The 24,018-nt window shown below is 61.2% G+C and overlaps 1 protein-coding gene across 1 annotated transcript; it reads right to left on the reverse strand.

Annotated features, from left to right (window-relative positions):
- Window positions 1-4,713: 4,713 nt before the first annotated feature.
- B4GALNT4 (beta-1,4-N-acetyl-galactosaminyltransferase 4) lies at window positions 4,714-23,961 on the reverse strand. Its single transcript, XM_068194401.1, has 20 exons — window positions 23,601-23,961; window positions 16,456-16,559; window positions 14,777-14,887; window positions 14,606-14,701; window positions 14,303-14,393; window positions 13,873-13,973; window positions 13,504-13,571; window positions 13,088-13,166; window positions 11,778-11,844; window positions 10,279-10,422; window positions 10,000-10,109; window positions 9,663-9,763; window positions 9,330-9,412; window positions 7,539-8,721; window positions 7,124-7,431; window positions 6,808-6,961; window positions 6,434-6,506; window positions 6,187-6,340; window positions 5,846-5,972; window positions 4,714-5,499 (listed from the first exon to the last, which is right to left on the reverse strand). The coding sequence occupies exons 1-20, from the start codon at window positions 23,749-23,751 to the stop codon at window positions 5,385-5,387; spliced, it is 3,420 nt and encodes a 1,139-aa protein (XP_068050502.1). The 5' UTR covers window positions 23,752-23,961; the 3' UTR covers window positions 4,714-5,384.
- Between the last annotated feature and the right edge of the window lie 57 nt (window positions 23,962-24,018).

Raw genomic sequence — 24,018 nt, forward strand, 5'->3', positions numbered from 1 at the left:
CCGTCCCGGCCCGTCCGTCCCGCCCCGCCGCCACGCCTCGCCAGGAAAAGGAGGGGGCCCCACCGGGGCCACTGTCACCATTGACACCGTCACCATTGTCACCACCACAGGTGGAGGTGCCCAGGGGTGACCTCGGGGATGGGGTGGCCCAGGGGTCTGGGGGTCCTACCTTGGGAAAAGCCAGGATCCCTTCAGACAGTCACCCCCTGACTCCTGGGCAGCCACACCAGTGAGCCCCAGATCCCCAGACTGTCCCATCAATGAGCCCAAGACCCCCAGGAAACCCCCCAGAACAACCATAAGCCCCCACAAAGCCTCGCCATTCATCTCTGCCATTGAACCCTGGACACACACATTGTTCCTCCAGTGAGCCCTGGAGTCTCATGTGGTCTCCTAGGAGAGCCCCAGACCTTTGGAGAACCTTCCCACTGACCTCTAGAGACTCACATGGCCCTGCCACTGAGCCCCAGACCCCTACAATGTCCCTCCAATGAGCTCAAGACCCCCAGGAAACCTCTGAGGACAGTTCTCTGGAGCCCCATATGACCTCTCTGTCCAACTCTGGACTCCCAGATTGTCACTCCAGTGAGCCCCAGACCCCCACATGGGGTCCCAGGGGCATCCCAGACCACCAGGGAGACCTCTCAACCAGCCCTGACCACAAAGCCACAGGCCACCTCCACAGGGACCCCTAGATCACTCAAGCCACTCTCCAGGAGCACTCTGGACCCTCATCTGGCACAGGGGTCCAGCCTGGAGTGGGGGCTCCCTGCAGTAATTCCTGGCTGAGCCCTCCCTGCTTTGCTTTTCAAATCAGCCGGGGAATGAAAAAACAACAATAATAAAAAAGGGGCGGCTGAACGCCGTGGGCCCGCGGTGACGAACGCGGTGACTCAGGCCCGCTGCCACCACAGGTACTAATTAGCCTCGCCCCAGCTGCCGAGCCGCCCCATTGCAGCCAGACTGGGGACACCACGTCCCCCTGTCCCGCTGTGCTCGGGATCAGCTCCCAAAATCCCCCCGCTGCCCGGCCACGCTGCCGTCCCGCAGCCCCGGCTCGCTGACCGAGCGGCTCATTCCTGACCCGAGCTGTGGCCGTTCTCAGCCCCTGCTCGGGGTCACGGTGGCTCCGTGTCACCGGCCAGGTGGTTTGGGGTGAGCGTGGCCACGCGGGCCTGGCTCTGTGGCCAGCCCCGGCTCAGCGCTTGGCGTCACCGCTCCGGCAGCGACAGCAGCGTTGCTGGGCCGGGTTTACAACACCCGGCGGTGACACCGTGCGTGCTTCGGTCGAGGGTGAAAAGGGCGGCTGTCCCCAAGGAATGTGCCGCCGTCAGCAGGAGCCGCGGCAGGGGCGGGGTGGCAAGAGCTGCGGGCCAGCAGTTTGGGGTGACAGTCCCCCGGTGGCCGCCCCAAATCCCCCTTGGTGGCACCATCCCGATGTGCTGAGGACCAAGATGGGGGCAACCCACCTCCCCAAATCTGGGGCTTGTGGGAGTCCCCTTTTGCCCAGGGGCCACCCCTGTGTCTTTTGGGGTACAGCACCCAGGAAAACCCCTGAGGCCCCCCCCGTTCTCCCACCGCGGCACCACCCCACGGGCGCACCGAGCTTGGCAGAGCTCGGCGGGCGCTCCCAAGCCTCGGAGCCCGGATGAATCATGGGTTCCCCCCGCAGCGGGCGGAGGGGGTGGATCGCTCCCTCTGCAAGCCAACACTTGCCCGCCGTCCCCGTGCCTGGATCCCGGGGGATCAGGGCTATCCCAGCAGCCCCCCAGCTCCGGGGGACAGAGGGGCTGCGGGGACAACCCTGAGCCCACTGGCACCCCCACCTTCCCCCAGCTCTGTCTCCCTCCCAAACTCGCATTCCCCCACCATAACACTGCCCTGCAGCTGACAACTGGAAATTCGGGGGTCCGGGGGGATTCAAGGACTGCTTGGAGCTGGAATGGGCAGCGCTTGCCTCATCAAGCAGTTCGTTAACTAGGGAAGGTCGGATAGGAGGGGGATACACCAGGGGGCTTAGAAACAGCAAATCAGCACAAAGAAAGCTTTTGAAGCAAAACTGAGGGATTCCCGAGGGGATCCGAGCACAGCTGGAATGACACAGAGTGAAATAAACCCAATCCGGGGTCCCTAAAGCAGCCGCTGACCACCGCCAGCCTGGAGGCACCTCTGTCACTCCCCCGCGGGGTGACAGAGCCATATTCCCGGGGAGTCCCGGCTTCTGGGAGCGCCGCGTCCTCTCCCACCCCGCGAGCAGCACCGAGTGCCCATCCCCACGCCCCGGTCCCCAGGGCTGGCCGTGCCCGCCGGGGCCACCGGTGTTGGGGCGGGGAGTGGCCGCCGTGGCTCCGCGCAGCGCGGACACCGCGCGCACGTGCCAGGAGCCACGCTGGGGACACCGAGGCACAGGGAGGGAGGGAGGGAGGGAGGGAGAAGCCTCCTGGCCAGAGCTGGCCGCTGTTGGACAGCCATCAGACCCACGTGCTGGAGCCCCAGACCCCCGGCACCACCCGGGCCAGCGGAAGGGGACAGGGCGCGTGGCAGGGCGAGTGACACCGCCTCTCCCCAGGGACCGACGGTGGGGACGGTGGCGACGGTGGCCGCGGGAGTGGCTGGCACGTACCTGGCTGGGTGGCCCCGCAGGGCCGTTGTCCTGCAGCATCCTCGGGCGGGCAGGTGCACCCCTGGGTGCTGCGGGGTGCGGGTGGGCGCCGGCGTCTGCGGCGGGCGTGGGGCGCACGGGCCCGCCCCGCACCTCGCCCAACCAGTCTCCTCGCCGGGGTTTTGCATGGAACACGCTCACCTCCCCGCCGAGGCTGGGATCTCGGGGCTCACCGGGGCTCCTCAAAATCTTCAGCACGGCCAGGGGTCCGGGGGGGGCCAGGCCCCACAGCGGAGCCACGTCTCAGCCACCTTCGTGATGCTACAGAGTCCCCAGGGATCCCCACCGCCACCATGGCCATGATCCAATGTGTCCTTCCCGCCACAGCCCCTTGAACACCCAGCTCGGGGCACCCATGAGTGTAACAGGGAGGGTTTGGGGGTGTCAGAAGGACAAGATGGAGGAGAGGCAGAGTTTGGGGGGCACCGACATTTTTTGGGATGCAGGGGGCTCCCCCTGGTTCTCAGGGAGCGTGTTTGTGTGCGTGGGATGAAGCAGGAGCCCTTTGAAGCCAGATAAGCTGAGAGGGAGCGTTTGAAACGGGCCAAACCAGTTTGGGGGGGTCACCGCTTAGCTCCTACCACCACTAACCCAGGCCCCCCACCACACCCCACACTCACCAGGGAACGCCAGGAGGAAGCCCCCCAGCAAAGGCCGTTGCAGGGCAGGAGGTGCCAGGACCCTCCACATGGCCACTGCTGCGGCCCGTTCTTAGCCCGGGGGTGTCAGGAGGTCCCTGTGCTCCCCCCAGCCTTCTCTCCCTCCCCTCCCAGGCCCACGGCTGGAGCAGCCCCTCAGCGAGGGAACTCCAGGCTGAAGTTTGCCTCCGCGCCCCGGACAAGCCCCGACACCCTTGCAGTGTCCCCGCGGGGCTGGGAGGGCCAGGGCTGATCCTCCAGGAGTGGGGACCTGCCTGCACCCTGCTGTCACCTCCAACACCTGGCCCGGGAGAGGCTCCCTGTGGCTCCTGCAATCCCCATGATCCCTGTGTCAACCCGTGGCCACAGCTCAGCCACCACCGGAGAAACAAACCCTCCGGCGTTGTGCTGCTGGCCCTGTCCCAAGCAGACACCATCAGCTGGCCCCAAACTGTCCCCAGCACCAGTGGGGATGGCACTGCTGGCACCAGTCCCTCCCAGCACCAGCTCTGGATTTGACTGGGTCCAGTGCCCGCTCCGATGGCGGTGGCTTTTGGAGCTCTCCCGGCTGGGAAGCTGCTGGAAAAGCTGTGCCTAAGGCCAGGCTGGTTTCGGGATAGGACTGGTGGCCCGGGGGCCGTGGGGCCACCCGCTCTGCCCAGCCACAGAGCAGCTCCCAGCGCAGCGGGCACAGCCCTCACCCACAACAAAGCGTTCCCAAAGTGCTGCAAAAAAAACAGGGAGCAGGGCAAGGAGAGGGGAGAAATAACTCCTGCCTGCCAGGATGGTCCCTTCCCAACAGAGCCTGGGGCCACAGGTACCAAATTTGGGACAAAAAGCCCCTAGCTGTGGCTGTTTGCAGATGGCACATGGGTGGCTGAGCCCTCACCTCAAACTCGGGATGCTTGGAGTGAGCCTGGGGGATGCAAATGGGGAATGAAACACCTCGGGAGGGGGGAACTCCAAGACTATTTCAGAGAGGAGCACAGGGCATTTGAGAGAGAGGGGACCTGGCTGAGGAGCAGGAGCCCATGGCAGGTGGGACACGACAAAACCCTCGAGACACCCACCACAAACAGACACAGGTGAGGGGAAGCACCAGCACAGGGCTGGGGCAGGGGTGGGCAGGGACAAGTGTGCCAGGACATGCAGGAGCACAGGGAACCAGGGCATCCCCCCCTGGAGCTGGGTGGAGCCCAGGTGTGGGGTGGAGGCTCAGCAAGCCCGGGCGTGTGGCCGGGCATCAAACAGGGTGCTGCCTCCTCCTCCTCCCTGCATGGAAACAGCACGGAACGCTGCTGCCCACTCCCACCACAGACAGGGGACCCTCGGGGACCAGGGCACAAAGGCCAACCTGGCTCCCATGCCCTGCATCCCTGTCCAGGTGTGGGGGTGATGGAGAAGAGGGAAATCTCAGCCAATACATTGATTTTAATTTTTTAAGAATAAAAAAAAGACCAAACCAAACAGACAAAAACTTCCTGAAAACAGCTTCCTACCTCATAATTTCACAGAAATTAGCTTGGAAATGTCATCTGCCCGTACCTGCTCCAGGCTCTGCCTGTCCCACCCAGCCCAGCTCCCCCCCCGGCACGGGCAGTGCCAGCCTCAGGGCTCTGCCCCCCACCCACAGCGTGTCCCGAGTGCCAGACCCACCTTCCCTTCATGAGTCCTGGAAGGGAAACAGGAGGCTTTGGGCAGCCCCAGGGGGTTCTTAGCCCGTCCCCAAAGCTCAGCTCCCCAGCCTGACACCGGGACAAGGTACTGGGTATTTTAGGGAGGGGCAACACAGGATAGGGGCTGCAAAGGGATCCTGATGCCACAATTCCACCTCCGGTGTGCCCAGCCTGGCACAGCCCTCCAGGACCCAGCAAAGCCCCCGGGACCCACCGGCACTAAGGAGTTAATGAATTCATTGCCGACTAAATTAGACCCTTGAGAACAAAACCACCACCACCCAACCCTCTCCCCTTCCCCAGGAAAACCGCGGCGGGTGTTGGGTGCCCCCCGTGGTGGCACGGTGACCGTGGTAGTGGGGGACAGGCGGGTGCCAGGGGTCGGTGGCTACGGGCCGGGCTCGGGCACTAGTCCTTGGAGGGCTTCTTGCTGCGGGTGTTCCACATGCCACGCTTGGAGTGGTAGTAGTGGTAAAAGTTCCTGAGGCGCAAGCGCTCCACCTCCAGCCCGCTCTGGAGCACCCTGCGGATGGAGGGAAAGGGCTCAGGGGATGGAGGGATGGACAAGGGTCAGGGATGGAGGGAGAGGGCTCCCTGCAGACGGAGGAAAGAAGGATGGGGCTCAAGGGACGGAGGAATAAAGGGACAGGGCTCAGGGGATGAAGGAAGGAAGGGATGGGGCTCAAGAGATGGATGGACAGAGGGACAAAGCTCCGGATGGGTGGACAAATGGACTTGGCCTTCCCAAAGGGAAGTTTTCCCCTTCACAGCCCCATCATCCAGCCCCCAGCCAGCTTGATGGATGTGCCCAAATCCATGTGGCTGACCCTGCTCCTGGGGATCTATGGGCTGCAGGACCCCCGGCTCACCTGTCCAGGAGCTCCCAATCCTCCCCGCCCCAGCGGTCGCGGAATTCCTCCGTGTTCATCCCTCCCACACGGTCAAAGTCTGACTTGTAGATGCCGAAGAGGCCGAAGCCGTTCACCTCCCAGTAGCCTGGAGCAGGGGGAGCAATGAGATGAGGGGTGGGGGACCCCCCAAATGCCCATCTCATCTCCTCTGTGCTCTCCCCACCACCTGGGAGCCACGGGGATTCCCCATCCCAACCCCCAGCCCAGGTCCATCCCCATCCATGCCACCTCCTGCGGAGGTGCCCCAGGTGATGGCCTGGTTTGGGGGTGTTCCCAGCTGGAAAGAGGTCCTTGCTCACCGTTGGGCTCCCGGGGGGAGCTGCCACAGCTCAGCCTCATGACGATGGGAGCATAGGCCAGCTTCCCCTCCACGCAGTGCTTCCGGATGCTGTCCAGGATGTTGTCAGGGAAATGGATGTGCAGGTCGCACAGGAACACAATGCTGTGCTCGTCCTGGGAGGGGACAGACACACGGGTCAGGGGAATCAGAGAGGAAGAGCCCCAGGAGAGAAGCCACAGCCAGAGCTGGTCCCTGTCCCCACTCACCTCCACCATGTCCACACCGGCCTGGAGCCCAGCAGAGCGCTCAAAATTCCCCGTGCGCCGCAGGTATTGGAACCTGGGGAGAGAGGACAGGGCAGGTAGCACTGGGGACAGACAGGGACACAGCCAGGAGGGGACACCGCATGGGGAAAGATGCCTTCTGAGGAAGGCCCAGGTGCTACAGCTCAAGATGAGGGTCCCCCCCATAGAGTCTGCACCCCCAAATCCACATGGAAAAGTAGTTTAATGCCCCAAAAAGGAGGAGGGAGGGGCAGCGAGGCAGGGACTGTGCAGGTGGGGAAGGAGCAGCAGGTTGTGTGAGCACCTGTCCCACCACAGGGAGCCCCCAGAGCCCAAAGCTGCAGGCTGGGAGTTACCGGGGCAGCCAGGCATCCCGCAGGGCCTTCTCCACATCCATGTCCTCGCTGTCAAAGTCCACCAGGATGACGTTGAAGTTGGCGTCCCCCGTGGCCCCGTAGAGGCCGGCCATGTCCGAGATGAACTGCTGCACCCAGCGGGCCTGGTTCTTCACTGCCAGAAACACGTCCTTCAGGCTCTCAGGTGGACCCACAGCACCTCCCCCCAGCCAAACCAACCCCTTCTGAGGGGAGGTGACACCCTCATCCCGCTGGAGGATGCTGAGGGAGCAGCACAGACCTCGGAGAGCCAGAGCCACGTCCTGCTGTCACCTACCCGGCACCACGAAGTGCACCATGACGTCCTGCCTCCAGCTGAGCCGCAGCGGCTGGCATAGGACAGATTTTCCATAGAGGATGCTCCAGGCACTGGGCTGGGGCTCGGTGGCCCCCAGGGCCAGCCCGTCGGGGTTGGCCTCGGCGCTGTCGTCCTGCTTGCCCTGGTGCAGGAGGACGTAGACGTACTCGGAGAGCCGCACCGTGCGCTGGCCCCGCTCCGCCAGCTCCAGCTCCAGCAGGTACCGGTTCCCCCGCGCCGTGTCCCGCCGCTTCTCCACGTTGATGATCCTCAGGAGGGTGTAGATCCTGCCAGGAAAAGAGAAGCCTTGAAATCGCCGTCATCCTGAGCTCTGCTTCCCACGATCCAGGACTCAACCCCCTGAATTCCCGCCAGTGTCCCACTCCCTCCGTACCCCCCGTTCTTCTCGTTGAGCCTCTCCATGTACTGGGCCACCACGTCCACCACCTCGCTCTCGCCCAGCTGCAGGTTTCCCGACACGTTGCAGCGCAGGTCGTTCCAGTCGGAGCGCAGCAGCTCGAAGTCCACGGAGCTGACGCTGAACGTCCGCTGCCAGTTGATGGAGTCCTCCAGCCAGCCCTGCTGCAGCTCCCCCGCCTCGTAGGAATAGTCTGACACCTCTTCCTCATCCTCCTCCTCCTCCTGGCCCTTTCCCTCCTCCTGCTGTGACGCCGTCGTTTCCGACACCTTCAGAAAGGATGTCACCCTCGTCCCCTCGGAGCGAGTGGCCTCGGAAGAGTTGTAGTCAGCAGTGGCTGCCGTCCTGCCCGGAGCAGGGGTCGTGTCCTCGTGGCTGAAGAGTCCCTCAGTCCCCAGGGCGAGGAGGCCAGGCAGCACCCGCTGCTTGGGCGGCCGATCCCACCTCCTGCCACTCTTCCGCCTGGCAGGGTCCCTCTCCTTGGAGATGTTGCTCAGGAGCCAGGGGCTGCGGCGGCCGGGGATGGCCCGGAGCTTGCTGGGGGTGATGGGATGCTTCTGTGGGGTCCTGGAGCGGAGGTGGACTCTCTTCACAGGCTTTGGATACAGGAAAATGCCGGGGAAGGCCGGCTCCTGGGCCGGAGCTTTGCGCTTCCCGGGCTGCAGCCGGGTCACGTAGACCTTCTCCTGGGTTTTCCGGGGCTTCTTGTCCTCGCTGGGAGCTGCTGGCCTGCCGGGACCCGGCGTTTTGGCTCTGCCACCAAAGATGGGCACAGAGAGGTGGGGCTGGAGGCCCAGGTGCTTTGGAGATGCCGACAGTCCCAGCTCATCCTCCTCGCCCTCGTCCTGGGGCAGCCAACGGAGCGCCCGGCCCGGGCCCCACTCCGGCGCGGGATCCCCCTGGAGAGCGGCCGGTGGGCTGGATGTGCCCCACGTCCCCAGCTGCCCAGGGGTGCCTGCCTCGGCCTGCGCCCGGCCCCGCTTCCGGCGGAAGCTGTAAGAGTCCAGGTCATCTCCGTAATCCCCGGTGAGCGGCGCAGGATCCTTCCCTTTGGCTCTGGGCGCCGGCCCAAAGCTCTGCTCCTTGGCCTCAGGAGGGGCGTCTGTGGGCTCAGGGCTGTCCACTCCTTCCTCCTCCTCCTCCTCCTCCTCCAGGAAATCTAGGCAGCGAAGGCAGAGATTAATACCCTGAGGCCAAGACGAGGAGGCAGAGCCTGATCGCAGCAGGAGAGGAACCTGTGAGTGGCTGAGGTGAGGGAGCAGAGCTGGGGCACCAGGGGATGCCCACACAGGGATACCCGCACAGGGCTGGCAGCTCCAGTTGCTGCCACTTATCCCCACCTCAAATCTCAGCACCAATCCCACTCCATCCAGGAGCAGACCCGACCTGCCAGGGCTTTGCCAAGATGCAAATTGACCAAGGCAGGCTCTGAACAGCCTCTGGTTCCCCAGGAGCACCCCCAGGCTCCATGGACATCCCCAGACTCCACACTGGGTCTGGTTCCTGCTGCCCACTGCCGAGGCCAACCTAACAGATGTTGGAGGGAGAGAAAATCCCAATCCAGTGTCCTGCTTCCCACACCCCACACCACCCTGTTGTCATGCCAAGCGGAATGCTTGGAGGGGTGCTGCTCTGCACAGCCCAGCCCTCCTGCAGCCTCTGGCGCTGCTGGAGTCATCCCAATGAGCCACAGCTCCGAAGGGATGAGCTGCCAGCAGCGAGGACGCCGGGAGCTCGGCCCCGCGCCCAGCGATGCCGGTGACTCACTGTCAGGGCCAAGGAAGAGAAACGCTCGCTGCCGCGGATCCTCCTCCTCCTCATCCATCTTCATGTACTTGTAGAACCCAAACCTGGGGATGGAGAGGGAGGGTGAGGGCCTGGAAGAAGGGAGGTGTGAGGGGATGTGTGCAGGGAGGTTCCCAAATCCAGGGGCACTGCCAGCCCTCAAGCTGCTGTGTGCCTGGGAGATGGGGAGAGAGCCAGCCTAGGGTGGCCCTTCCACGGGGGACAGGGACACGTGGCTGAGGATGCATCATTTCAGCACTGCTGACATCAGCCCCCTCTGCGCAGCGCCCCAAAATCCCAGCCCCCAGTACCTACTTTTCCAGGTAGAGGGGGGACTCCCTGTAGAAGCACTTGTTCTCCGTCTCCATGTGAGTGAGGCGTGTGAAATCGTTGGGATACACGAACGAGAGGTAGACCTGGCGGGTAAACGGTGCCACGTCACACCGAGGAGCTGGGGACCCGAGGCCACCACCAACACCAAAGTGACCTCCAGCACCTCAAACACAGGGATTTAACCCCAACCCTCTCAGGCTGAGCCGTGCAAGCCCGGCCCGACCCTCCAGCAAGGGATGCTTCCTGCTGGATTTTACCCGGGGAACATCCTTGCCATGTCCCTGTGGGAGCGTGGCCCTGTCCCCAGGGAGTCACTTACAAACTGCAGGCCCTGGTAGCGGGCGATGGGGAAATCCTTCACCACGTAGGTGGGGCTGTAGGCACAGGGCACCAGCACGTTCTCCACGCGGGACGCCTCGATGGCAGGGGCTGTGGAGAAGCCCAAAGCATCCCAACATGCTCCCACAGACCCCAGCAGAGATGCCTCCACTCAAGAGACGGGCAGAGGGTGGCAGAGATGACCCAGGTGCCCACAGCAGCCTTTTTCCTCCCCCAGAGCCCACCAGGGATCAGCATGGATGCATCCTCAGGCACTTACTGAGGAAGAACGTGTCCCTGGGGTCGGCCTTGAGCATGTCGGCCCCGTGCTCGTCCTGCTGGGCCTCCCAGAGGTGGCTCCCGCTGTGGCTGGCCAAGGTCTGCGGGATGTGCTCCACATGGTTCATCTTCAGGGATGACTCATCTGTGGGACAGGGCCAGGCTGAACCCCCCCGGGCACACCGGGGGCATCCTCAAGGGGGCCTTTCCCAGTCCCTCCTGCTGCTGGGGAAGGCAATGTTGCCCTCCCAGCCATCTCTGAGACCCTGTGACTAATCAGCCTCATGATTATTGCATCCACTAATGAGGATGAGGGCACAGCTGATCCCAGCCAGGCCTCCTGCTCCAATTACCACGGCCTCTAAAACGAGGGGATGCTCAGGGCTGTAACTCCCAAGGACACACAGGGGTTAAACCTTGGATGTCCTTCCTGCAGGTACCTGCAACTCGAGCTGGTTTGCCTCCTACCCAGGGATGAGGGTGGCATGTGTCACCCTTGGCCACCAACCAGCCCCCAGGCTCCCACAGGAGGTCACCCTGCTCCTGTCACCTCGGCCATGCTCCAAGCTGCCTCCCATGGGTGCTCCCTTCCCTGCTGCAGAGCCACAGGGAAGCAGGATCCCCCTTCCCAAGCCCCAAATTCTTCTTCTTGTGGCAGGGAAAGGCTTCCCAAATGTGTCCCTGCAGCTGGCTGGGGTTAGGCTGAAGCCCCTGGAAAAGTCCAGAAGGAGGAAGGAAGGATGGGAAGAAGGAAGGAAGGAGCTCTGCCTGCTGTTGGCAGCCCCCAGCAGGGATGGGCTCCCCAGCGGTGACATGGCTTTGCCTCAGGGTGCTGCTGGGTCTGAGGGAGCTGGGAAGCAGGAAGGAGAGGCAGGAAGAGCCAGTGCTGAGGGACAGGGATTTATCTGCACATCATCCGTCTCATGGGCACCTGCCTCAGCACCACTGGCACCCCTCATCCCTCTTCTCCCCACGGATCCTGCCTGCTGCCTGCCACCTCCTCCTTATCGACACCTCCCAGAGCAGGAATGATGGCTGCTCCCGCTCCGTGCGGAGCGCCAGGGCAGGACCCATCCATCAAGGCCTTTCCTGCTGCCAGGGCAGGGGCAGGAAGCAGAAGATCTATAGATTTAATTAAACCTTGTGCCATCCATCCCCGCTTCCACGACAGCTCCTCGTAACTCAGGGCCAGGCCCTGGAGCCAGAGGGGTCTTGGCAGGCAGGACGAGGCTGGAGCACCAGCAGAGCTGTGCTTCCATGGTGTGTTGACTCCACATCCCATTTTTAGCAGCACCTCTTCTTGCTCCCAGCATCACTCCTACCCACTGCAGCCCCTGCATCCCTCCTTACAGCAGGCAGAAATCCAGTGGGGGATTCAGAGGCTGAGATGTGCCCCCAGGACCCAGTTTCCCAGGTTCTGCTTTCTTTCCCATCTCTCCCAGCACACGCCGCCCCTGGAGAGCCTGCTGGCTGTGGCTGCAGGAGGCACCCGACCCTTACCTGTGTACAGGGAGATGTAGGCAGAGTCAATCACCTCAAACTTCAGGCTAGGGAGGAAAACTCGCCACTGGGAAAAAATAAAAGGAGATGGCGAATGAGCAAAGGGGTGGCAGGGGTCAGGATGCAGCTGCCCAACCCCAGCACCCCAGGATGGGTCCTCCCTGTCCACAGCTCCCAGAAACTTCCCTGCAAAAGAAAAGCAAGAGAGAGAGTTGATCCTGCCCCATTTCCTGCAGGGTTTGGGATTAGCAGGGATCCCTGCAGGGTTAGAGAGGAAAAGGCTCCTGTGGAGAGGATACAGGCTCATGCTGGTTCCCTCTGGGACTGTCACAAGTCCTGTGACCAAAGGGCTCCTTTCCTCACTCCAGTGCTTTAAAAAGAAGTGTTTGCCTTGATTTAAGAGGGTCTCCAGAGCTGCCTGCCCTGATTTAACTCCAGCGTTTTAAAAGCCAGTCTGGAGCCCTTGTCGGGACAAGCCCTTCAATGCCCCCGGGGCAGACACATCAGGGTCCTGCTTTTGTTGTGGATGTTGTTGTTGTCTCTCCCTGCACAGCTGAGAGGTTTTTCTGCATGGCTGAAAGGCTTCGCTGCCTCCCTCCAGCAAAAACATCCCGTCTCAGAAACATCTCCCCCCATCTATTTGTTTTCCCCACTATTTGTTTTTGCCCAAAGAAATGCAGATCTTATCGGGATAGAGGGGATGGGGAGGAGGGAGGGAGGGAGCGATGCAGTCAGCGAGGAAGGGGTGCTGCCTGCCTGCCTCCCTGATGCTTTGCTGGCACCAGTTTGATTCCAGTGATTAATGAGTTCTTGGGAGAAAGGAAACCTTTGCTAACGAGCCAACATCTTCCCCTCAGCCAGCCTGAGCCCCTGACACATGCTCTAGGCTTTGCCAGGGCTGTGCTGCCAGGGCAGGCAAGTTCAGATTTGAAACCCGTGGTAATTCCAAGGGGGAAAAAGAAGAAAACAGAGAATTGCTCAATCACCTCGACCACCTCTCTCCCACTGCTGGGATGCAGCCAGCACGGTGGGACCTGCCTGTCTGGGCTCTTCTTGCCCATGGGAGTCCATAGCGGGGCCTTCGGCTGCCCAAAGACCACCAGCAGGAAAGGAGAACAGCACTCCATGAGTCCCAGTGCTGGAATGACCAGGGAAACAGTGACAGTGACTTGTCCCCACTGGCAGCCTTGGAGGGGGAAACCCGGCTTTGCTCCAGGATAAAGCCCTTGGGGGACACACATGGGAAAAGCCCTGGCCCTGGCTCTCTGGTCCTGGAAGGAGCCTGGCATGGGGGGTGGGCATTTACTCACCCCAACTTCCACATGGTCCGAGCCTCGGTCATCCTGCTTGTGGAGCAGCTCAAAGTAGTAACGTCGGGAGGACATGAGGCTGCAGGGGAGGGGACACAGCTGTCAGAGCCCAGGGCCAGCCTGGGAAAGCTTCCCTTCCTGCCCACGGGTGGGTGAAACCTTCCTGAGGCAAGCAGACAGGGAGCTGAGGAAGGTGTCTGCTCCCCCATCCCACTGCTGAGGGGTTTTATGGGATTGGGGGAAGATTGTGACATCCCCAGCCCCACCTCGTCACCTGCCCTTTCAAACCATGGATCTGGGGTCCAGCCCAGCCCCACATGCCTTTTGGGAAAGGACCACAGCCCAGGGAGGTCAGAGGCAACAACTGTGTGTCCCAGACTCCAGGCCCATGGGATGGTCCCCAGGGAGACACTCACCGCAGGGGCTTGGAGACCTGGGAGCTGAACTTGGTGAACTCTCCCGGCGCCGTCCACTCGGTGCCCAGCTGGGAAGAAAGGAGCATGAGAGCAGCAGGACACCACACCAAAGCCCACCAGCTTCCCATTACAGGAATTAACCCCAAGAAAATCTGGGAATAAGTATTAAATCTCCTGGTCTTTGGCAGCTCCAAGCAAGAAGGGACCAAGGGGCTCCTCTGGAAGCCAAGCCAGGCCTGGCCAGGGATGGGAGCAGGCTGAAACAGCCTGGCATTCCCAAAGGAGCAGAGAGGCAGGAGAGCTGCCCCCAGCACAGCCACACATGGATCCTTCCCCCTGGAACAGGGCAATGCAGAGGTATTGCCATACCTTGCCCACAAATGCGGCCAGTCGGGAATTGGAGGGACTGTCGTCGGAGCTGAGCCAGAACTCTGAGTTGTCATCTGATGCCACGGAAAACTGGAAATCCCCTGCAGAGAGCCATGGAGAGGGTCACCACGAGGGACACAGGGACCCTGGTGGCGTGCGCTCGGTCCTGCTGCCTGGTGGTGACATGGGGAACAGGGATGGGGCCACCCCAGACCTCATGTCATGGCTCTGTCCTGGATGGGATCAGGGCTTTGCTTCCTTTCAAAAACACAGGAAAAAGGGTCTTTGCTCCAGAAGGACCCTCCTGCCCAGGAGCCAGGATTTGGGGACCATCTCCAAAAGCCTTTCTGTCCTCCTGTGGCCAGGAAGGGGAAGGACACAGCGTCTCCGCATTGCTGCGTGGGGGAAAAGGCCACGCTCCGTCACTCACCATCCTTGAAGGGATGGATGTAGCCAAAAATCCTCAGCCCGTAGTTCTTCCACTTGGGAGACACAGCCAACTTCTTCACCGTGGTGCGGGTCTGCCGAGGAGACGGGCGTGGATCACCTCCTCCACGTTATCCCAGGCTCCCACACCCACAGAGGGAGCCCCATCACCACCCACCTCTCCTTCAGCTGGGAATCACCTCCCCAAGCCAAACCCTGCAAGCCAAGGTCCTGAGGAGCAGTGGAGACCCAGGGAGGGATGGGTGGACCCTCCCACCAACTCCTGAGCACTGGTCCCCGGACTCACGTGGGGGAAGAGTGGGAAGTGGAGGTTCTTCCTCAGGTGCCTCACGGCCCCGCCACACCAGTCCTCGAAGACGTGCAGGTTTGCCTTCCCTTTGTACTGTGGGAGAAGAGAGGGAGCTGAGTGGGGCTCCTCCTCCTCCTCCATCCCCTCCCAGGCTGCTCCCACACCCACCTGCTCATTCCAGGGCAAGGCCTGCTTGGTCAGGTTGAGTTTGGGGTGGGCGCTGGCTCGGTTGGAACGCTGGCCTCTGGAAAACCAGCCATCCACGTCCTGCCCGTCGCTCTGTGGAGGCACAGAGGGAGAGGTGGCATGGGTGATCAGGGCCAGCACATCCTGTGCTTGTGGTATGTCTCTGTGCATCCCTGGCACAGGCTGCCCAGAGAAGCTGTGGCTGTCCCATCCCTGGAAAAGTTCAAAGCCAGGTTGGACAGGGCTCAGAGCAACCGGGGCTAGCAGGAGGTTTCCTTGCCCATGGCAGGGGCTGGAACTGGATAGGCTTTAAGATCCCTTCCAACCCAAACCATTCCAGGATTCCACGATCTAAACACCTCATTTTGAGCCTTGCCAAACCAAGGCGAAAGATTTCACGGCTCACGGCAAAGGAAAGCAGGAGGAGGCACAAAAATATTGGCAAGGTGTCCCAGGCAGCAGTTTCAAAATGTTCCAGCTAAACTTGTTTCCCTTCTTCTGCCAAAACTGCTCCAAAACAGTTTGGAGTTTTCTGTTCATCCAAAATGTTTGGCCAGTCTTGGGGGCTGCTAGAATTTTGGGCTCTCTCTCTAAAAGCACAAAGGTGATCTCTACATCCTGAACAAAGGCAGCAGGATGCCTCTCCACTCCCCCTCTTCCTTTAAAGGGGATTAGGTTAATCCCATGGCTTGTATCTCGTAAATTAGAGATTAAGTGAGTATTTACCTGCCTCCAGCTCGCTAATGGGTGACAAGGAAGAGCCAGGTACTTCTGGGGTCCCTCCAAAGCATTCCCCTCTTCCTCAGCTTCCCCAGAGCATCATCCCCCTCTTCCTCCACCCCCCACGGCAGGCACAGAACTGTCACCACAGCACAGCCCATTTGGATGCACAGTGCCAGGGAAATAATTACCAAACTGCCTAAATAAACTCATTAGAGCCTGGGAGGAGGGAGCAGTGCCCTTGGAAGACCTCACAAGGGAGGGGTTTGTGCCAAGCTCACTGGAAGGATTCTCCCTCCTGCCAGGAAAAGCCAAGATGCAATTCCTGCTGTGCCCTCTGTCCTTACTAGCCTGTGCCTCCTCTGGGCACTGAGGTTCCTCCTTTGTCCATCTGTCCCTTATTTCTGAGGATGACCCACTGTTGGGATAGGGGACAGAGAATACCCTGTGGCGTCCCCCTCCTGCCATCCCACCTGGCTGCCCTGCTATGAGGCCTCTTGGTGACAACAGGTTGGACAGGGACAGCAGGGCCTTCAACGGGGCCTTGGTGACCTGCTGGACAGGGCACAGCAGGGTGTCCTAGTGGCTACAATTCCAAGTGCCTCCTGCTTGGAGGCTCCACCTGGGGTGGCTCTCCACTCCAGGACAGAGGAGGACACACAAGAGCAGGTGGCTTTGCCCAGAAAAGCAGGAACTGCAGAGCAGATGAAGCTGGGCCCTTCCCAGGGAAGCTGCGACACATGGAGCACAGTGTGGGACACTGGGGGGATATCCCACCCAGATTCAATGGGATATGAGAGGGTTTATCCACTGTCAGGGCTGCTGGGCAGAAGCAGAGGTTCTGATGTTCCCCCAAACCCTTGGATCCCCTCTCTGGACAAGACTTGGAGCACTCTGCCCCGGGAGCAGTGACCTCCACAAGCCCCCTCCCGCCCCGTTACCATCGGATCTTCCTCGCGGCTCTCGCTGGAATCCTCGGCTTTCCCGCGCCGCGCCGCCGCCTGCCGCCTCCCGGGATCCGTCACCTCCCCCGGCCTCTCTCCATCTGCCGGGGGAGCAGAGGGGGGTCACACCACAGCCCCCCACCCCAGCACCTCTTTTGGGGACACCCCTCTCCCCAGCACTGGGAAGGGGAGGTGCTGGCACTGGGGGACAGGGACACGGAAAGGGGGGTGACACGGGGGGACCCTGGCTGCAATTCCCCTCATTCCATTTGCACTAAGCAGCTTTGCGGCAGCTCGTCAGCAGCAGGTTTAATTACACCCCACAGCTCCCAGCCCTCTACATAAGAGATGCTGAGACAAGCTGTTGGGGTCTTGCTCCCCTTCCATCCTCTGGGATGCATCCCTGCTTCCTGCCCCTCCACATCCCAGCTCTCCTGAAGCTCTGCCAAGAGCACACCAGCCCCAAACCCTCCCAGATACCATCCCCTCAAACCATGCCCCTCTTCAAAATCACACTCACATCAAAACCTTGCTCCCAGACCCATCAGCTCAGTTACTGTGCTGAGCTAATTATCCCCAGCTTTTGACTCCCCTCTGCAGCACCTTTTCCTTGGGCAGGGAATTTTAAGCTACCCCCACTTCCCCTAAAAGAACGGCACAGACTTGGAAAATGTTACTTTGTGGGGGGACATCCTCTTTTTCTTCCACCCCCAAAACCCAGGGGGATTCACAGTTCAATCCAGAGTCAAGGGAAGCTCAAGGCAATGCTTGGAGAGGTGGGTGTCCAAGAGCCACCTCCACAAACACCTGTGGCTCCCCAAAAACCAGCCACCCCCGCGTGGCAATGAGGGTGCGCCGAGCAGCGACCCCCCACCGTGGGAATTGCGGGAAAGGGGTCACGGACCCGCTCCCAAGGGTACAGAAAGATGTCCCTGTCCCTCCACACCCTCCTTCCCACCACCAGCTAGTCCTGGGGGCTCCCACTCCCCAAAATGGAACAGCCTCAGCAACTGCCAGAGCGAGGGAGGGGCTCGGGGCGCCCGGAGCCCCCCGCCACACGCCTCCCGCACCATTAGTATTCCAGCGGCCGCGCAGCCGGCGTCTCCTTGGAGATGGCAGCACAAATCCCATCCCCACGGCAGGGACAGGAAATTAAGCTCTAAAGCCCCTTCTTCTGCTCTCGGCCATTCTTCAGCCCCTGGCAGCCCCAGCTCGCTCCTGGCAGCTCCCCAGGCTGCTCCCTCCCCTTGCCCAGCCTCATTCCCGCAGCCATCCCTCTTCCCTCGGCAGGAGGGTGATGGGGAGCCGCGGGACGGGAGCCAGTGCGGCACACACGGACAGCGGCATTCCCACCGCACTGATCTGAGCATCCATCACGGCCACGAGGAGCTCAGCGCTCCCAGGGAACCAGCCCAGGGCTGGGAGGTGGGAGTGGCTCTGTGGTACCCGCTCAGGGAGTCTCTCCCGGCCTTGGAGGAGATAAACCTGCCTCCCGTGGGATCCTGTGGGATTTGCCAGGGACAAAATTCCCTGGAGGGCGACCTGAGCCAGCAGCATCCCTGGCTGCATCCACAGGGATGGCGGGATGTGGTCATCCTGCTTCATCCTCCTCCATGTCAGGGCTGTGAACTGGTGGGACATTATTTGATATAAAGTGGGTAAAAAACAGGAGTTAATCCAAGCTGGGCAGGCTCATCCTTGGAGCTCTCAGGTCCCAAAGCCACGAGCCCCCTGCTTGCTCCCCATCCCTTCCAAGGGGCTCCCACATCCAGGGAGGGGCAAAAGCACCAGCAACGCTCCAGAAAAGGCTTCTGGGCTTCCATGCAATTCCCTGACAATTTAAATATTGGAAAGTGGCTTCTGGTCAGGCTGTGGGGACCTCTGGGAACCAGTGCCAGGGGCTAAAGGGTGAGGAAGGGCACTGCCTTGTGCCAATGAGCATCACTGCTCCCAAAAATCCCGAGTTCCTTGGGTCCCAACCACAGCCCTGCGGGAGGAGCAGCTCAGAGGTAGGAGAAGAAGAGGAGGAAGAAGGATTCAAGCTCCTCCCAGCATCCCACCGGGATGCAGAGCAGCACTGCTGTGTCCATTCCCTCGGGCAGCCTCTCTCAAGGACCAGAGAGGGCAGGACAGGGATAGGGGAAGGTCTGAGGACAAGCAGGGACCATTGCCTGTGGGATGGGGATGCTCAGGGAAGGGATGGAAGCACTAAAAGCTCTTCCCTGGAGCGATGCTGATGCTTTGGGAGCAGCGAGGAGGGGGCAGGAAGCACAAAGCAGCTCTGAGTCACAGCAGCCTCCAGACAGGGAGCCAGGATCCTCATCCTGGAGAGGAGGCCAGGGATACGAGGGACCCAGGCAGGGCACAGAGCGATGCCTCCCATGGGAGAAGCGAATCCCGTTATCCCGGCCCTGTAACTCTGCTGGGGAGCACAGAGAGCCTTTCACATCCCCCCTCCTGCCTCCTCCAAACACAGCCCTTTTCTTCCACGCCGGGGTTTCTCCTGGCCCTTTTCCAAGCCCTGCGATGTGGAGGGGGGAGGTGACATTTAAACCCTGACACAGCTGCAGCAGAGGTGGTGGTGGCGGCGCCTTCCTTAAACCCAGAGGTTCCATTCCCAAATTTTCCTCCTCATCCCTGTAGGAGCCTCCTAATGAGGTGTTAAGTAATTACAGTCAGCCAGAAAGGAATCAATACCACAAATCCCCCTGTCAGTGCCACAGAAACACGGGACAGAAATCCCAGCCACAACCCCAGGGCAGAGGGTGGTGGCACGGGCTGGGTGACAGCTGGTGGCACCAATGGGGCCGAGGGGAATGGGGTTTGTGACCACCCCACAAATGGGGACACGGGACCAGTCCCTGGACAGCCCTGCCCTGCCTCCCTCGGCACTGCTGCCTGCTGGCACCTGTCACTGCCTTGCTGAGGGAACTGGAGGAGTGAGAGGGATTTTTGCTGCCTCCTCCATTCCTTTGCTGCTGTTTTCCCACTCCGTGGCAGCCCTCTCAGCTGGAGCCATGGAAATCGATGCGGAATCGCTCTGGCTGGTGATGGAGCTGCCATGAGACCACTCCAGCTGACAAACACCCACCAGGAGAGGCAGCTCCGACACTTCCATGCTCATAATCAGCATCTGAAATCCCTCCCGGGATTGGACAGCTCCCAGACTTCCCGCATTTCCCTCACCGCGCATCCAATGCCCCTCAGTCCCACCTGCTCCAGCCCCAAAGAGAGCTGGAGCAGCTCCCACGAGACCCTACTCCATCCCAACAGGGATGATGCTCAACTCACAGCCCTCAGCACAAAGATTTGGCTTCCTGGGATGCGGCCTCTGGAGAAGGTCACCGTGAAATGCTGGGAATTTTAGGGTGCATTTCACCCCAGAAACATTCCAGCCTCTGAGCTCTGCACTGCCTGTGGGGTCACCATCCCAGATCCAGCTTCCCAGCCTCTTCCAGCAGCTGGCTCCCACCTGGCTCCTCACCCAGTCAGAATCCCAGTGTCCTGCCAGTGCCAAGGCCACTGCCACCCCAGGGGGCTGCTCAGCCCCTCCCAAGGAGCAGCTCTGGAGAGCCCCGGCTGCAGGCACAGGGAAGGGATGGAGGGGAGATCCAGGGCAGTGTTGGGAAGGATAAAGATTCCAAACACCAACACCAAGAGCTCCTGGTGCTTGGGAAAAGCCATTTCTCACCTCCCCTGGCTTCAAGGGACCCTTCGGGTGCCAAGGGGGCCGGGTCACAGCCAGGCTGGGGGTAGGTGCCACCCTGGGGTGGCTCAAAGCCACTCGTGCCTCTGCAGAGTCACATTTTTGCCTTTGAAAAACCCAAACCAGGCAGTTGCCAAATTTTTCCCATTGGGCACCTCAGAGGAGCAGGGAATGGAGCCTGGGGCAGTCTGGGAAGGGATTCCCATGTGGAAAAAGGAGCTCAGTGACACCCAAACCAGCCCATTCCCCCAGCTCCAAACGTTCCTTTCAGCAGCAGGGATGGGGCTTGCTTTCTCTGGCACTAGGACCCCACATGGGTCCATCCAGGGGAACCAGCCTTTCCCAGCAGGGATAGGAGAGTGGGGTGATGCCAGCAGAAGAAAAAGCAGCTCCCAGCCCAGTCCCAAATCCCACTGCCCTTCATCTTCAAAGGGCTGTCCTCATCCCCTTCCCTACCTGCTCCCGGCATCCCTGACAAAAAGGATGAGCCCCACAGCAGGCTGCAGCATTCCAGGCTCCCAGTTCAAATCAAAGGATCTGCAGAGATGGATCCCAGAGGGACACATTATCCCAAACCTTCTCCCTCCTGCCCTCCCCAAAGACGGGTCTCTGGGGGGAAAACAGCAAGGACAGGACACAGAGCGTCCATCCCACCGCTGGGATCAGGGGGTTTGGGAGCCCTCTGGACCATGGCCCAGGCCATGCCATGTCCAGCAGGCAAAGAGAGCCCCATTTCATCCCTGAACTGGCTTTAGCACCCCTGAGCACCCATCCCGTGCTCACCCAATCCCCCAAAACCTCATGCTAAATCCCAGCAAACCCCAAGGCCCACACCCCCACTGCAAGCCCCTTTAGGGCTCGATTATCATTTTTTCCCAGTTCTCTTTTCCTTTTTCATCCTTTCCCTTCCTACCTGGCTCATCCCCGTTTCCACCCCATTGCCTCAGTGCCGGTTTCCAGCTGGGAGAGCACCACAATGGCCTCATTATTTCCAGTGAGGAATCCGTGTGTTCAATTAGGCAGAGAAGGGTAATTATCTACTTGCAGAAGATGAGGAAGAGGGGAAGGTGTTTTATCAGGGACCAGCACAGCTCCCAGCCCAGCCCCTGGATGCTCCAAGGGCCAAGGGGACACAGGGAGCCCTGGGATAATCCCACTGTGCTCCCAACCCCACCTGGCTGGGTCTTCCCCACTTTACAGCCCCCAAAACTACCTAAAATCCTCATGCCCTGCACCTGCAGCCTCCAGAGCGTCCAGCTGCTCACTGACATCCTGTTTAATGAGTAATTAACCTTTTTCCTTGTTAATTAAGCAGGCAGTGCCCTTGGCACAGGCAGACAGGTCCTGGCTCATGGTGGCCAAACCCAAAAGTCATCTCCAAACTCCTTTTGGTGCACAGACCCTTGGGGTGATGCTCTTCCCCCAGACCCTGGCAACAAGTTTTTTCCTTAACATGGTTTATTTCCTATGATCTATTTGGGGGTTTTTGGTTTGTTTTGGGGTTTTTTTTCACTCCATTCCATCTAAAACACTCCCTGCCTCTCCCACTCTGGCAGCAGCAGGATGAGCATCCATCTCTGCATGGCCTAAACCCTTCCCCAACCTCCATCCAACCCTGTTCCATCACCTCGCATCCAAAAAGGCCGAGTGGGACCTAAACCCTGCCTTTCCCATACCTTCACCCGGGTTTTAGGTGCCTGCTGGAAAATCCCAGTGCAAGGAGCATCCCAGCTGAATCCAGCTTTCCCTGGAGAATCCCCCACCTCTCCAAACCTCAGCCAGGGAAGGTGCCCATGTTCTCCACGGCAAGGGGCAACATTTCCCCCACCCAATGTACTTTCCCATCTCTCTTCCCACCTCCCAGAGACCCCGCTCTCCACCAAAGCCCAGCTCCCCTCATTCCAAGTTTGCAGCCATTGCACCCCCTCCCTTCCACAGCAAAACCTCTGCTTTTCCCCTGGAGCATCCCGAAGAGCCGGCTGGGATGCAGGGCACGCAGGGAGAGCAGGGATAGGCACCTGCCAGGCTCAGCACCTGGGAACATCCCTCCCTGTGCACCCTCCCCGCAGGAAAACCACGGCTCACCCCCCAACACCCGCGGGGACCCCGATCCATGGTATTCCCAGGGATGGGGACAGCGATCCCAAGCCATTTTCCCCCTGGCCGAGGCCAGACATGGCCGTCCCGAACACCGAGACAGCGGCGGGGCCGGGGGAAGCGCCTCGGGAGGATGGTGGGAACACAGGGGAAAACCCCCGGGAACAGCGGGCAGACCCCGCGGCTTTCCCAGCACGGAGGATCCCGCAGGGAACCGGCAGCCCCCGGTGCCCCCCCCTCCCTCAGCAGCCTCATTTCCTGCCTCGCTCATTCGCATTATCCCGATTTTACCATAAGGCCCAAAAATTTGCAGGATCATGCTGCTGCTCCGCTCGGAAACTTTGGGTTTTCCAGCCGAGAGGCTTTGCCAACCTCCGGGACCGCTCCGACCCCCTCGGGAAAGCCTTTCCCTCCCTCCACAGGCACTGAATCCCGTCCCCTTCTCATTTTTTCGGACTAAACGCGCTGGGCGAGGTCGGTCCCAGCGAGAACGCCACGGCTCGAGTTTCTCCCGGCAAATATTCCGAGTGGCTTTTGTCTCCCCGGGCAGCCCAGGGAGATCTGCCACGGAAAAACCGGGAGTGACTGGACACGAAGCGAGCCTCAGGGCACCTGCCCCTCCGGAGCATCCCAGAATCCATCCCAGCCGCTCTCCGAGGGAGGGAGAAGAAAGGAATTTTGTTTTTTTTTTTTTTTTTTCAGGAGCATCCCAGAATCCATCCCAGCCGCTATCCGAGGGAGGGAGAAGAAAGGAATTTTGTTTTGTTTTTTTTTTACAGGAGAGAAGTACAGGCTGAGAAAGCGTTGGGATGGGGAGGGTTGGGAAAGGATGGGAACGCTGGGAAGGGATGGAAAAGAAGAGATTGTCCCTTCCAGAGCGGCGAGCGCCTATAAATGGCCTCTTTGTCATCTCAGCCAAGGCAGCGGGTGGAAAAATGAGGACGGAGCGGCTGGAGGGGGGACGATGAACGCCCCGGCCGGCTTGGAGCCCTCCTGGGTGTCCCCTCCTCCCGAAGGTCCAACGCCAGGAGCCCACGGAGGGGTCCCGCTCGCCCCAAACCCACGCGGGTGATACGGGACAGAAACCCAGCGCTGGAAAGGGGGGTGCTCCGGGTCCCCAGCGTGGCAGGGGGACCCTCAAACCCCTCGGGGACTCCCAAACCCCAGGTGCTCCGAGTGCGGGGGGGGAGCCCAGGCACTCCCTGGGGACCCCCAAACCCCAGGTGCTCCGGTACCCCGGAGTGGCAGAGGAGACCCACCACCCATTAGGGACCCCCAAAGTCCCCCGAGGCCCCGCTCCGAGCGCTGCCGGGGACATCACCCCCCCCCCCCCCGTTACCTTTGCCGTAAGCGAAGGGGAGGCGCAGGGCGCGGCCCTGGCGCACCAGGCTGATGTGCAGGTAGGTGAACCAGGCGGCCGAGGTGAGCAGCGCCAGCAGCAGCAGCAGCTTCAGCTGCTTCCGGAGCTTCTTCACCGGGAGCCGCGGCATCCTGCCGCCCGCATCGCCCCCGCCGCTGCCGCCGCCGCCGCCACCACCACCGCCGGGCTAACCCCGGCCCATGGGGTCCCCCGCCCGTCCAGCCCGCGCGCTCCGGGCCGGCCGCGGGGCGGCTGCGGCTCGTGGGGCCGGGGCTCGGTGCGGGGCTCGGCGGCCCCGGGCCCGCCGGTGCATCGCCCCCCCCGCGCCGCGCCCGCGGGGGGAATGAATGAGCGGGCGCTGCGCGCGGCCACGCCCCCGCCGAGGAGCGACGGCCCC

This window comes from Anomalospiza imberbis, chromosome 6, assembly GCF_031753505.1.
Source record: "Anomalospiza imberbis isolate Cuckoo-Finch-1a 21T00152 chromosome 6, ASM3175350v1, whole genome shotgun sequence".
Classification (NCBI taxonomy): Eukaryota; Metazoa; Chordata; class Aves; order Passeriformes; family Viduidae; genus Anomalospiza; species Anomalospiza imberbis.